The sequence below is a fragment of the Ochlerotatus camptorhynchus genome, unplaced genomic scaffold (assembly GCF_037179485.1).
Source record: "Ochlerotatus camptorhynchus isolate MF236.1 unplaced genomic scaffold, CSIRO-AGI_Acam_v1.1 ptg000010l, whole genome shotgun sequence".
Lineage (NCBI taxonomy): Eukaryota > Metazoa > Arthropoda > Insecta > Diptera > Culicidae > Ochlerotatus > Ochlerotatus camptorhynchus.
Window position 1 is genome coordinate 2,691,433 of NW_027040502.1, and position 13,900 is coordinate 2,705,332.

Sequence of the window (13,900 nt, forward strand, 5' to 3'; positions counted from 1 at the left end):
TAGTAACATAATTAATTTTTCCAGTTGGTTCTTGGTAGCGGCAACCAGCTGATATCGGAATCATTGCGTTATTGTTATGCACCCGATGAATGGTAGGTTGGGTTGTTTCTACTAATGAAAAACTCTGCCCTGAGGGTATCGGACAAATTTACGCGACCGGCTTGTCGCTTTTCATCGATCATGGCTGTCACATAAAATGCGAATATTAGTTTTTATTCTGCACTGGGTATCAATCGAAAAAAAAGGGTTGTAAAGTTTATTTTGAACTAGGTTTATTACTGTGTGTTGGCGGCTGGTTCTGAACAATAAGTGGTTTCTAGTGAGAACTACAATGTTGCAACTTTCATTGTTGGTATCCCAACTCGTAACAAGATTGACTGTGAACGTTGTAGGGATTTCGAATAAATCTTTATTAATCTAAAGAAACACAAACAATTGAATTGCTACTAATATTTCAAATATAATTTATTTAAAAAAAGAGTTTCCTCCTACTTAAAAAAAGGTTCGTACGTCATTAGAAAATTAAAATAAGAATCTGTAAAGATAAGATAATGAAATCTGATCGACACAAACAAGCCTGGTATTTGGAAAAACCACCTGGTTTATAACATTCTATATGGAACACATCGAACATCTTCAACATTCTGACATTTCTCCGCATGCCTTGAAAATAGGATAACCTTACAGCAACATCACTAATAACTACCGCACTGAAGCGAATACTTTGGTTGGAACCTTGCGCTACTATAATCTAAACTTACATCAATTGAAATCATCTTGTTTCCATCTTTGAAATGCAATCGTGTCTCTCTTCGAAAGAAAAATCACCTCTTCCAGCATCAGTAGCGATAGACTCGTCGATTGTACAGCTTCTGCACCGGCCGGTAGTTGTTGACCATCGGGCCACTCTTGGACTTGATCTTCCGGAACCGTTTGAGCTCCGTCGGTGTGATGAGCAACGGTTTCGCCGAAACGATCCACGTCACCGTTTCCAGGCAGGGTGGCGTCGTCAGGCTTCCCTCGTACGAGAAGTACGGCCAGTCGACGTCACCGATCAGATCGTACAGCGGGAACGTATCGATGAACTGAATGTTGAATTCCGTATCCGGGGTGATGACCTCCTTAAGGAAACGGGTCCACGTGTTCAGCGGTTCGTCGCTAATTTCGTACATTTCATAGAATAGACCCATGACAGCCAGTCCATCCACTTCGCTGCGGGCATCTTCGAAGGATGAGTACAGAGAGTTGAAGAACAGTAGGTGAAGTTCCATGGGGTAGCGCTGCGAGTCCAGGACATGTTCCGATCCGACAGAAGTGTTCGAGCCCCAGTGGAAGTGGAACTGTTCAAAGTAATATTTGGTCCTCAGTGGACCTCCCCGGAGGTATGGTCGTTCTCCATTACGCCAAACATAAGTGAATTTGGCCGAGTGACCATCGTTCTGGAGTTTGATCGATTGAGGAAGGTTGGTTTGGCCAACTAGTTGCAGCGGTCGCTTGTTCCGCACGTACAGAGCACTGCTCGTGTTCAACATTATCGGGCTCTGGAACTTTCCGCCGCATTGCGGCGTAATCTTCTCCCAATTCGGTGGGCCATTCTTGTCCTTGTCCTTGTAGGAAAACTCTGCTCCTCCCGCTGATGCGTCCCGCTGTCGGTCTCGAGCCAGCGAGAGGCTATTGCTGCGGCGGGTTGTCCTATCACGGGAGTAATCGAAAAAGAAGTCTCGATTTGGCGCATTCAAGCCAAACCGTGCCCGACTGGGCGATGGATTGTAGTCCACTTCAGTGCTGTCGTAATCTCCGGACAAACCCCCCCGCTGACCGTCGTCATCGCGGAAGGACACCGCTCGTCTAGGAGTGACCGCAGAGAATTCCTCATCACGATGGTCATTATAGATGTCCAGTCCTGCGGGAGGGAGAAAGGTATAAGAGGGATAGGATTAGCTTTGTTTGTAGACTACAATGATTCGATTGACTGGATCCTTTGGTGTCAACACCTCATTATTCAAAATCAGAAGTCATATAGATCTGAACATTTCACTTTAAACGAGGGATGCCAGATTTGAAGGCATGTCCTCATTTTAAAGATATTTGAAATTATGTGAAGACATTACATGCTTTGTGAAGATGTTTGAAAACATGCTCTAACTGATTAAGATTTCCAACGGATTTAATAGTTTTAAACAGACATGAAGATTTTTGCTAGGTATAGAAAGAAGATTTGGATTTCGTATTTTATGTTCCTTCTTTTAAATCTCTATTATGAATAATTAAGATATTTTTCAGAATAATAGATTATCAACCTGAAAATTTATAGAAATTTACTGAAATCCTCGATTGGTTGGAGATCTTTTGAATACTTTCTGACCAACGTGACATTTGGGGACAATATCTGAGGGACGTCATTTGAATTTTTGAACAGTTTCAGATCTTCAAAATGAACTTCATAAAGCTTGATAAAATATCCAGAGGACTTTGTTGAAATATTCGAGCAACTGGAAATCTTTGAAATAGTAGAAGTGTGGGGGGGAGGGGAGAGATAATATATGGAAACGACGTCTTAAGATTAATAATTGATCAATCTGAAGTCTTGAAAAAATACCCAGAAGACTGCCAGGCCAGCCACTTTTTGATCAACCTGCCATGACATAAAAATAGCTGCAAGACGACGTTTGAATTTTGTTGCAGATTTCAGAACAGCACTTAATCAACCTAAACACTAACTTATTTTTACCGAACTCAGTATATTTTTTTGACGAGTTTAGAACAGCTGAGCGCTCGGCAATCGTTTCGGTAATTTCAACAGATACTGGCAGTGTTCACTCGGCTGTCGACAGAAGCAGACCACTCTCAATGTGTGTTACGCGATCGTCTGTTTACTCGACAGCAACCATTGTGTGGTCCTCCTCATTGTTCTTCACCAGCAGTTCTTTCAGTCGATGCGTCTTCGCTTTGGAAAGCAACCGTTTCGTGATGGATGTGTGAGTGCTGACCACGTATTGCGTCCATTGCTGCAATGGAAGCGCACTGGAAGAGGCTCCCGTTCTAGTGAAGGAGGCTTATTGGAAAGCGGAAGATAAAATGTTTATTGTGTTGTAACTCTGTAAAGTTAATTCGATTGAGCCTTATCAAATAAATTAATAAATAGAAAATAGATACTGAGCACTCGGTAGTCAAGCTAGCTGTCAAATATAACCGAATATACTGCAATAGCAACTCAGTACATATTTGAAAAAATTTCAGCAAGAATAAATAAATGTTATGGGCACAGACAAACATACATAACACTCACAATCACATTCTTCAAAAAAAAAAGGTTTCAGTTCGGAATGTGCTCGCATTTGTCATGGTGGCACCACTGAAGCGTTAAGCAAGTCAGCACATTTCGAACTTATCAGTGGTGCCAGTTCGTTTTCAGGTCAATTTAGTAGATGTCAGCTATTGAAATAAGGAGGCAACGCAACAAATCACCTTTCATTGTTTCTTGGGAAGGCATCCCACATACTAATATGACGAATACAGAAAAAAACAGATATTGATGGTGATGATGATGGTCTCACCGCTTACCCCTACAAACATTTGAGCTGGACGATTTATCACAGACAAACAGACATAACTCTCCTAATCGCAAACTTCGCAAATAAGATTTTAGTAGGGAATGTGCTCGCATTTGTCTTGGTGGCGTCACTGAAGCGTTAAGTAAGCCACCTTATTTTGAACTTATCAGTGATGCCAGTTCTTTTTCAAGTCAATTTAGTAGATGTCAGCTCTTGAACATGATAAGAGGGCCACCCAACAAACAATTTGAGCTGATTAAAAGCTGGATAAGCATTTTTTTCAGCTGAAGAAGCAATTATTTGCCTGAATAAGCTCTTATTCAACATTCAATGTTTGTTGGGCAGGCATCCCACTGGAGACACATGCCACTTACCAATCGGACGAATACAGAGTTGATGAATATAACATCCAAACAGCTGCACATTGGCCATTCCACTGGTTGTGTAGTTATTGCAAGGCTATTTTGATGACGTTTTACTTGTTGATAATTATTATAACACTCTTGTAACATGTTATAACACTGTAGTCTGAACAAGACATTACCAGTCACAATACATCATTATGAGTAGCATTGATTGATACATATTATATTTATTTGCTGTGTACACGTTAACGTGATGAGCAGTGGTAGAAAGGGCACGCATTAGTGATTCATTACCATGTTTATAATCTTTTTCCAACAAAAGATAAATCACACTAAACAAGCAAAATAAATCCCTAAAAAAAAACCTGCGTTTCTGTGAATATATCCTACGGATCCATATTTCTGCAAAATTTAACCAATTCTATAGATCTACGTCAAATTTGGTAGAATTAACATCACCGACTTGCATCTGTTTTGTTTTGACAACACGAGGAAAAAGCAACTGGCGAAAAAATTGCATGAATGAGCGATGCTCCGGTTGCACATCAATGCTTGGGAATGTGGATTATAAGCACCCCTTAGAAGCTTAGAAGTAACTCTAAGACAAGAAGGTCCCTAAGAAACGTGCTCAACTTTTTGGCTCAGCTCTGGTACTCTCTTCGGTCCCAAGCTAATCGATGCACCCCTCGAAACATATGAAAATCCACGAACCCCTCATTTTATCTGTCAAACTTTCAAAACAAACATAGTGTAGTTCTACACGGTTAGAAAAAAGTACCCAACGGCCAGTTCACTTTTACCTACTTTTGACTAGTTTGTCTACTTTTCTCCTTCTAATGTTGTCAAAAAAGAAGGAGCAATACCACCCAACAGGGGTAGTAAAGTGTGGGAACCCATCGTTGACTATAATCATATTTACCAACTGTTGGGTACAACTAACTTACTTTTGGCCAGTGGAAGATTCCATACGAACTGCACACAAGTAAATGAAAATTACTTTGACCCGCTTTACCTACTTTTGGGTTCCTGTACTATAGTGTCGAGATGAGTGAAAAGAACTTAATTTTGGGTACTTTTTTCTAACCGTGTAGAATTTTGTCTGGAATGGGGTACGTTATTCGATTTGCTTGGGACCAATAGGCTAGTCAAGTAGTGAGCCAATTTAAAATTGTCAGTTTTCACCGGTTGGTAATACCATAGAGGTAACTCTAAGACCAGAAGGTCCCGAAATAACGTGCTCAAGTTTTTGACTCAGCTCTGGTACTATCTTCGGTCCCAAGCTAATCGATTCACCCCTCGAAACATAGGAAAAACCAATAACCCCTCATTTTATCTGTCAAACTTTCATAGCGAATCAAAACAAACGTTGCTTAGTACTAGAATTTCAACTAGAATGGGATACGTTAATCGTTTGCTTGGGACCAATAGGCTAGTCAAGTAGTGAGTCAATTTAAAGTCGTTAGTTTCGTATTGATTGTTGGTAATACCGTGCTTTTACTGACTAAGCTATCTGAGGTCCCGTTGTCGATAAGGTTATATCAACAATCAATACGAAAATAACGATTTTAAATTGGCTCACTACTTGACTAGCCCAAGCAAATCGATTAACGTATCCCATTCTAGAATAAATTCCAGTACTACACTATGTTTGTTTTGATTCGCTATGAAAGTTTGACAGATAAAATGAGGGATTCGTGGAGTTTCATATGTTTCGAGGGGGCATCGATTAGTTTGGGACCGAAGATAGTACCAGAGCTGAACCAAATAGTTGAGCTCGTTTCTTCGGGACTTTCTGGTCTTAGAGTTACCTCTATGGTAATATGTTTTTATATTGTAAGTCCACCGCTCAGGTCACAGTAATAAGTGAAAAGAGTTGTTTGGAGATTTAACTCGGCAAAAAGAGATAGGATCTATTCAAAAATCAATCGAGCTTTGTGATTCCATTTTCCTCATAGCCTAGTTAGAAAAGGCACTAAGTCGGAGGCTGCGGGTTCAGTCCGGTCGAGGGAATCCTTCGGACTGGAAATTTTCGCGACTTCCCTCGGCATAGAGTATCATCATAGAGGTAACTCTAAGACCAGAAGGTCCCGAAGAAACGAGCTCAACTTTTTGGCTCAACTCTGGTACTATCTTCGGTCCCAAGCTAATCGATTCACCCCTCGAAACATAGGAAAATCCACTAACCCCTCATTTTATCTGTCAAACTTTCATAGCGAATCAAAACAAACGTTGTGCAGTAGTAGAATTTCGACTAGAATGGGGTAAGTTAATCGTTTGCTTGGGACCAATAGGCTAGTCAAGTAGTGAGCCAATTTAAAATCGTTAGTTTCGTATTGATTGTTGGTATCATAGTGCTTTCACAAGACGCGACGCGAGACAAGACACAACAATTATCGTTCTTACAACTTTAAAATAAATTAAAATTTACCTTACTGTCGACCGGTTTCGGGCGTGATGCTGCCCATCTACGGGACAATGTCCGACTGATTACTTGGATGTTCATACGTTGTTCCGTACACGTCCAAAAAGAAGAGAAGAGAAGCTACTGGATTCTCAGATTTGTCAGGTTGAAAAGGCAGGATATAATGGGGGGTTCATCTTCATTCATTAATGCTGCTGAACCATTAATGAATGAAGATGAACCCCCTTTTATATCCTGCCTTTTCAACCTGACAAATCTGAGAATCCAGTAGCTTCTCTTCTCTTCTTTTTGGACGTTTACGGAACAACGTATGAACATCCAAGTAATCAGTCGGACATTGTCCCGTAGATGGGCAGCATCACGCCCGAAACCGGTCGACAGTAAGGTAAATTTTAATTTATTTTAAAGTTGTAAGAACGATAAGTGTTGTGTCTTGTCTCGCGTCGCGTCTTGTGAATGTCGTGTAGTTCTTACGTTAGCACAAAACATAAAAAATAAGTATCATAGTGCTTGCCACTCAATATACAAATTCATGCATTGATATTTAGCATAGAAAGCTCTCAATTAATAACTGTTGAAGCGAAATGCAGCTTAATCTTTTGGGCAGAAACATTACCCAATCATTGTCTTTCGAGTACCTTGGGGTCTGGTTTGATTCAAAGTGCACTTGGAATGCCCATATTACGTATTTGAAGCAAAAATGTCAGCAGAGGATCAACTTTCTCCGTTCAATTTGCGGCACATGGTGGGGTGCTCATCCGGGAGACCTCATAACGCTTTATAAAACAACTATTCTCTCTGTTCTAGAGTACGGCTCTTTCTGCTTTCTCTCGGCAAGAAAAAGTCACCTAATAAAATTGGAACGAATTCAATATCGTTGTCTGCGTATTGCTCTAGGCTGTATGCACTCAACGCATAACATGAGTCTCGAGGTTCTGGCAGGAGTAACACCCCTCCAGAACCGTTTCTGGGAGCTCTCTCTCAGAATACTAATCAAATGCGGAGTGACGAACACACTTATAATTGCTAATTTTGAAGAATTTCTTGGGCTGAACACACAATCTCGATTTATGAGAATCTACCACAGATTTTTCAAGGACCCGTTTTTAAATGCGATCAGGAATTTTTTTCATTGATGTAAGGATAGTTCCAAACATATATGCATTTGTAACTAACATTTATTGTAAACGCACCGATAAATTCAGTTATGGAACCAAGGGCGTAAAAAGGTTTTAACATAGAGGAATGCAAAATGTTGAATTAACTGGTAATATTTCAAATAAAGAGAAATTTAGCTGTAAGAATCAAGGTTTCAAAACTTCATCTTAGTAAATTGCATCACAACTTTTTTAAATCGACTGTCTTATAGTTATGAATCTTTAAATCATATTATATTGCAGGCTCTTGGAAATTTATCCATGTCCTATGACCTAAGTACTTACTTTTTAAGTTCTGAATACCGAAAAACTCCCCGAATCGTGAAGACTTTTCTTAATAACGAAAACTTTTCCTAGCATAAGACTAATTTCTCCCGAGTCTCAAGCCTTAATTTGTCTGTGTCTGTGTCTTGAAAATGATTCTATGTTTGCTTGGTTTGGATGTCATTGGAATTCTTCACAGGGTTAGTTTTAGAATTAACTGTTGAATTTCCTCCGAACTAGAATTTGCATATAGTGTTGATATAGGTGCCGTGGAGTTGGCTGCACTGCTGATGAACTATGACGGGAGCGCCCTTTCAGCATAAATGTCAAACGGACAAAACGACGCTTGAGTTTCGGCATTCAACATAATTTTCTATTATCGTATTATTTCGACGAGAATTGAGCCTGTGGATTGTACTCGCTGTGAATTGATTGAAACACTATTAAAAGTTTCTAGTTTTACGGATTGGTCTGAAGTGTAGATTGAGGTGTAGTTTTTTTTTCGAAAGGAAGGATCTATTGTAGCTGTTGGATTAGGACTAAGGTAAGGTAAGGTAAGCTTTTGTAAAAATGACTTCTATCGATGATTTCTAGGAATTCAAGGCACGTCCTCGCAGACCAACCTAACCATCGGATAGGGGAAGTTTTTCCCTACACGATGAGGATGTTGATTTACGTGGGTGAGCCTTGAATTTCTAGAAATCACCAAGAGAAGTCATTGTTTACAAAAGCTGTTAGGTCCTAATTTCAGCTCTATCTAGAATTGTTTGAACAGAGTAATGCTAACAATCAATAGGAAACTATCGATTTTAAATTGGCTCACTACTTGACTAGCCTATTGGTCCCAAGCAAATCGATTAACGTACCCCATTATAGTCAAAATTCTAGTACTACATAATGTTTGTTTTGATTTGCCATGAAAGTTTGACAGATAAGATGAAGGGTTCGTGGATTTTCCTATGTTTCGAGAGGTGTATCGATTAGCTTGGGACCGAAGATAGTACCAGAGCTGAGCCAAAAAGTTGAGCACTTTTCTTCGGGACCTACTAGTCATAGAGTTACCTCTATGGTAATGCTAAATTGGATAAAGAGGCGATATCTTATCCATTGGACAGGTCTTCTGCTCGATTGGCATAACTTTTCCTATGACTTTGACAGATAATCGATTATTCCAATTTTGACATGTCATCTCTTTAGAAATTCAGCCTCTTTAAATAAGTCAAACTGAATACTTTGAAGCGTTACTGAATATACGCTCTCGAATCTCATTCGGCCGTTTTATTCCATTCAAAACGTAGAGTTCAGCTGGTTCAATCCCAGTCGGCACCGTTGGGATTTTCTGAGGCATAAAAACCCTGATCATGCTTTCCTTCGGACGGGAAGTAAAGTCCCCGATTCATGAGTTGATGGGGTCGATAGGTAGCGTCTAGATGTGGGAGCTGCCTCGCTGGAGTCGGTAGCACGGTAGCATTAGTAATCAGTACGGACAACAAGATCGACGGAAAACAAATCAAGGAAAACAATAGAGTTCAGCTTAGAACTCTCCCTAGTTTTCTCATGTTATTTGATCCATAATACTCTAGGAATTCTGTGCACAATACTTCTTAAATTCACCTTGTAATTCTCTACACATTTTGAAAAATACTGAATATTGAATCATATTTCCCACGAATTTTCAGAAAAAAATCACCTTAAATTTTTCTTGGAATTCTTGGCAGCATTGACTAAGGAGATTTTTAGCCAACTGAATTGACTAAGTGCTCTACCGAAATTCCCACAAAATTATCCTCTTTCAAATGCTCCTTAAAATACCATTGCAACTCTCCTATTAATACCCTTATAACCCGTACCGACTATGGCTTATCATGTAATATAGACTGTCTTGCAATGAGCACTCCTACATAGGATTTCCAGTGAAAACTAGATGTATGAGGGAATGTATTACATGATATAAGCCATAGTACGGGGTATTAAAATTATCACCGAGATTGCCTTGGAATACATCTTGAAAAACCAAAGTATTTCCAATTAATTTTTCTTATAATTTAGCAGAATTGTTCCTCGGGATTCCCTTACAATTTTCATTGAATTTTTTTTTCAGAATTTCCTTTGTATTGTTCTTCTTCCTTGTATTTCTACTCATAACTACCTTGGATTCTCGTCAGAATTCACTTACATTTCTAATAACTATTTCCTTTGAATTTTCCGCAAAACTAGTTCGGAATTCTAGTCACTACTCTTGTGAAGCTTTCCTTCGAATTTCTTTGAAGTTCTTCTAGAATTCTTTGAATTGTATTCTTCCTCAAGTATTCTCCAAAAATTTCCATGGAATTATACTTTGCAATCCTTCTCTATGCTCCCATAAATGTCTTAAAATTCTTATCAGAATTTATTGTTTTGGCAGTTTTTCAAAAACTAGCAATCCATGTATTGTCCAGAAGACGCAAAATTTTTTTTAAAAATTTTGCGTTTATGTTTTATTATTTTTGTCATTTTATCTATTTCCAAAAAGTTAGCATTTTTGATAAGCTTTCAAATCAACATTAGTTTAAAAATCTTAAGAATGTACTTTTCTTGTTAATGAAGTTTATTTTCAGTGTGTATTGTTTTGCTGAAATGGCAATCCAGCTTCCTACAACCACAAACGAAGTGATAGACGACTAACTGGCGAAGAAATCAATTAACTTAGTTCGCTGTTATATAATTTGCTTAGAAGCTTGTGATATCAGCCACAAGTATGGCAAGTATTTTTGTTTTGATTTGAACAAAGTTGATTTTGTGTGCAAAGAGTGTGTCATTTTATAATTTTTTTTTTATGCATTTCAGTTCTGAGTAGAGTGAAAGAGATAGAACCAACACATTCGAGTGCATTTAGTGTTGCCATGTGGTAAAATCCAGTAGTAGTGTTGCCATGTGGTACACTGAAAAATTGCAATAGCAGGTTCGTCACCAAAGTTTTCGAGCCGCTCCGCCTATCACTTCATTTGTGCTACAACTTTGTTTCAGAAGTTATTTCGATTAGATGAGCCATTTTCGTGCTATGATTTATTGAAAAATATCGAAAAAGCCTTTTAAAAAAATTAGGTGTGCGTGAAAATAGACAAATTCAAGCACAAACTTGGTTCATTGCTCCCAGCGAACAACCAACCGGTGGAAACTAATGATTTTTAATTGGCTCACTACTTGACTAGCCTATTGGTCCCAAGCAAAATTAACGAACCCCATTCTAGTCTAAATTCTAGTACTAGACTATGTTTGTTTTGATTCGCTATGACAGATAAAATGAGGGGTTCGTGGATTTTCCTATGTTTCGAGGGGTGCATCGATTAGCATGGGACCGAAGATAGTACCAGAGCTGAGCCAAAAACACCTCTATGGAACAACTGTGCGAAGTTTCATGGAATTCTGTGAGGTAAAACCTGAACTGTGTTTATTTTTTCGCTATTCGGCCTGAAACTGCTAGTAGGGTAAGTGCACTAGTTTTTGGCCCTAGTGGTCCTCTAGTTGGCTCTATCTACAATTTAATGTGCAGCTGTTTGGATGTACTCAGATTAGATTATTTATATTTCCCCAGAGAGATGCCTTAGCCCCTAGAGTTATGACATCTACGACATTGACTTGAAAAAAAACTGGCATCACTGTTAGTTCCAAATGTGTTCCCTTGCTGACCGCTTCAGTGGAGCCGACAGGACATATGAGAGCACAGTCCTAACTAAAACATTATTTGAAATGACTGCTAGACCACGCGAAGAATGTGATTGTGAGTGCTGCGTCTGTTTATCGGTGCTAATGCCAAAACTGGCACACTTACCTTACTTCTAAGACATCCAAAGAACCCAATCAAACCTAAAGAATACTTTGAAAAAATAAAAGAAGTTCAGGAAACCTCGTTTATACTTGGGGAATATTATGGAAGTATGAAACACCTAATTCCATTTTTAAAATGATAGCATGAATCGCTGCTTCAGTCACATGATCGTACGTTTGAAGTTTGATTCTTCATGCTATTGAATATTAATCGAATAGAAACAACATTTATGCAGCAAAAATTGATCTGCAGAATTAAATACTTGCATAATTTTGTTCTAGATTTCCCACGATAAATCACTAAACAAAAATGAATTCATGTCAATATTATTAGTTACAAAGCGCGTTGCTCAATTTTCCCCCGACCTATAGTACTTTTAAAATTCCACCAAATGCTTATCCACAGTCAAATTAGTTCAAACAGAGTATACATCTAATCAACTGTAATATTCATAACTGTATAGGGTAGATGTACCAGTCATGGATATTCGTCACTATTAAAGTGTTTTCAATAATGGCATATGGGCCACAGCTGAAACACGCCATAATAGAAACGTATAGCCACTACTGTTACATCTACCCTAGTAAACTAATTCAATCAATACTCACTGTTACACGAAATCCAGGGCAGGAACACCAGCGAGTTCAGCAGGACCCATTGACGCTGCAGTTTGGCAATCTTCATCTCTAGAAAATCAAACATAATAACAAGATTTCCACTTAGTATTTGCGCCACTCAGTAGACTAATTTCACACGGTTAGAGTTTCACCAAAAGCACGCGATTCAGAGTAATTGCAATTTTCCCGCCAAACTTGTGCGAACACCAGCACTGCCCGTTACCTTCTGGTCAACTGTCTTAACTAACTAGCTCCGGAAAGCTTCCGCTACCATCAACCACCAATCGACGATAAACGTTTACATCGATAACCAGCTAATATTAATTTAGCAAAAAAAAGGAATCTAGACCACGCTGTTAATAAGTTAAACATCGATTCATACTCGGACTTTAACCATGGAACCGGCAGACGTCGCTTTTAAACATCATAAGTACTATAATTCAAACACTGACTACGATTATAACAATATAATGATGGTCAAACGAGAGTGACCACCACCGCAATGCACACGCGTGTTAGCATACCACCATGGATGATGGCGGAGGCGTGTTGCAACATTTTCACGGTACATCAAGCATGATCGTGCAGCTCCCGTACTAGTAACGTAAGTAGACCTGCTACAGGGCTCTTCGATAAGGGCAGCTACCACTTGTCAAGTATGTTCGTGTTTATTAGCACTGACGAGGTACGCGATGAGCAAAGAGAACTCGGCCACCAAGTTCACGGCCGTCATCAGGTTTCGGTGGAGACCCGGTGTTATCAACAACATGCACACATAGGTATGACATTCCATCGGTGCCATGTTTGACAAAACCGATCCGGAACAACTATTCCCACCACCACCACCACCAGCACCGACCGCAACGATCAAGTCACGTTCTAAGTCACTATCAGCAGCCAGCGGTGATATGTTAAATAGGTCTAACCTGCTCCGTTGCAACCAGGATCGAAACATATCAGTCAGCAAACCTTAAGTCGTTGGGAACTATTATTGCACAGGGACAAAGTCTAGGCCAACACTGAACACTGGCAGTAGCACGCTTCGTGGGGCTGCTAGGAGCGCACGTCGGTAACAAGGGAAATTTATATTGGCAACGATCAAACAGGCTTTTGTTATTATCGACAATTTGCCAGTTGGACACTGCTGTTGTGACTGTTGTGCGAACTTCAAAATGAAGAATGTAGGTACTTGTGTTTGAAATCTTTTTGCCAATTTTTCTTTTTTGCTCATTGTCACTGGATGTGTCTCTCCACTGGCGTGCACAAGGGTGGGTGCGAAAGAGGGGTTTTATTGGAAGTACAATCTACGGAAGTTCGAAATGGCTAAATGGAAAGTTCGGTAACTGAAACAGCAAAAGGGTACATATCCCAATCCTGGGACTAATGAGCAGCCACCAATTATGGTTTTTATGATGACCTACAGACGAAATTCCACTGTCAACGTACGCGTTAATATACGCTTATAGTTTTTTGTAATAATTGGGCACGATAAGTGATGAACTAGGCTACGGCTAAAAATCAATATAATAAAGAGAACATAATTATGCACGATAAATCGGATTGAGGATAACGCGGGAAGCTACGGGTGTGCGAAATTTTGGTGTTTCGTGTTCATAGGGTAATAAAAGCAAGCTTGCAAATGCTCATTACAGCTAAAATGCTATTTTTCGGATTTATGAAGCTATGAGATATTTTAATGATAGTTCTTATTTG

General features: G+C 39.4%; 1 protein-coding gene across 3 annotated transcripts in view; it reads right to left on the minus strand.

Moving 5' to 3' along the window:
- Positions 1-469: 469 nt before the first annotated feature.
- Positions 470-13,900, minus strand: part of LOC135700028 (carbonic anhydrase 2-like) — a 30,660-nt gene continuing 17,229 nt past the window's right edge. Inside the window, exons 1-3 of one of the 3 annotated variants that reach the window (XM_065220428.1) lie at positions 13,114-13,557; positions 12,179-12,256; positions 470-1,903 (exon numbers count right to left, since the gene is read on the minus strand). In XM_065220428.1, coding sequence (XP_065076500.1) covers positions 840-1,903; positions 12,179-12,254 — 1,140 coding nt within the window. In that variant the 5' untranslated portion in view covers positions 12,255-12,256; positions 13,114-13,557 and the 3' untranslated portion in view covers positions 470-839. Of the gene's footprint in view, positions 1,904-12,178; positions 12,273-13,113; positions 13,558-13,900 lie in introns of those variants that run through there. The other 2 variants (XM_065220420.1, XM_065220411.1) reach the window with 2 other exon arrangements.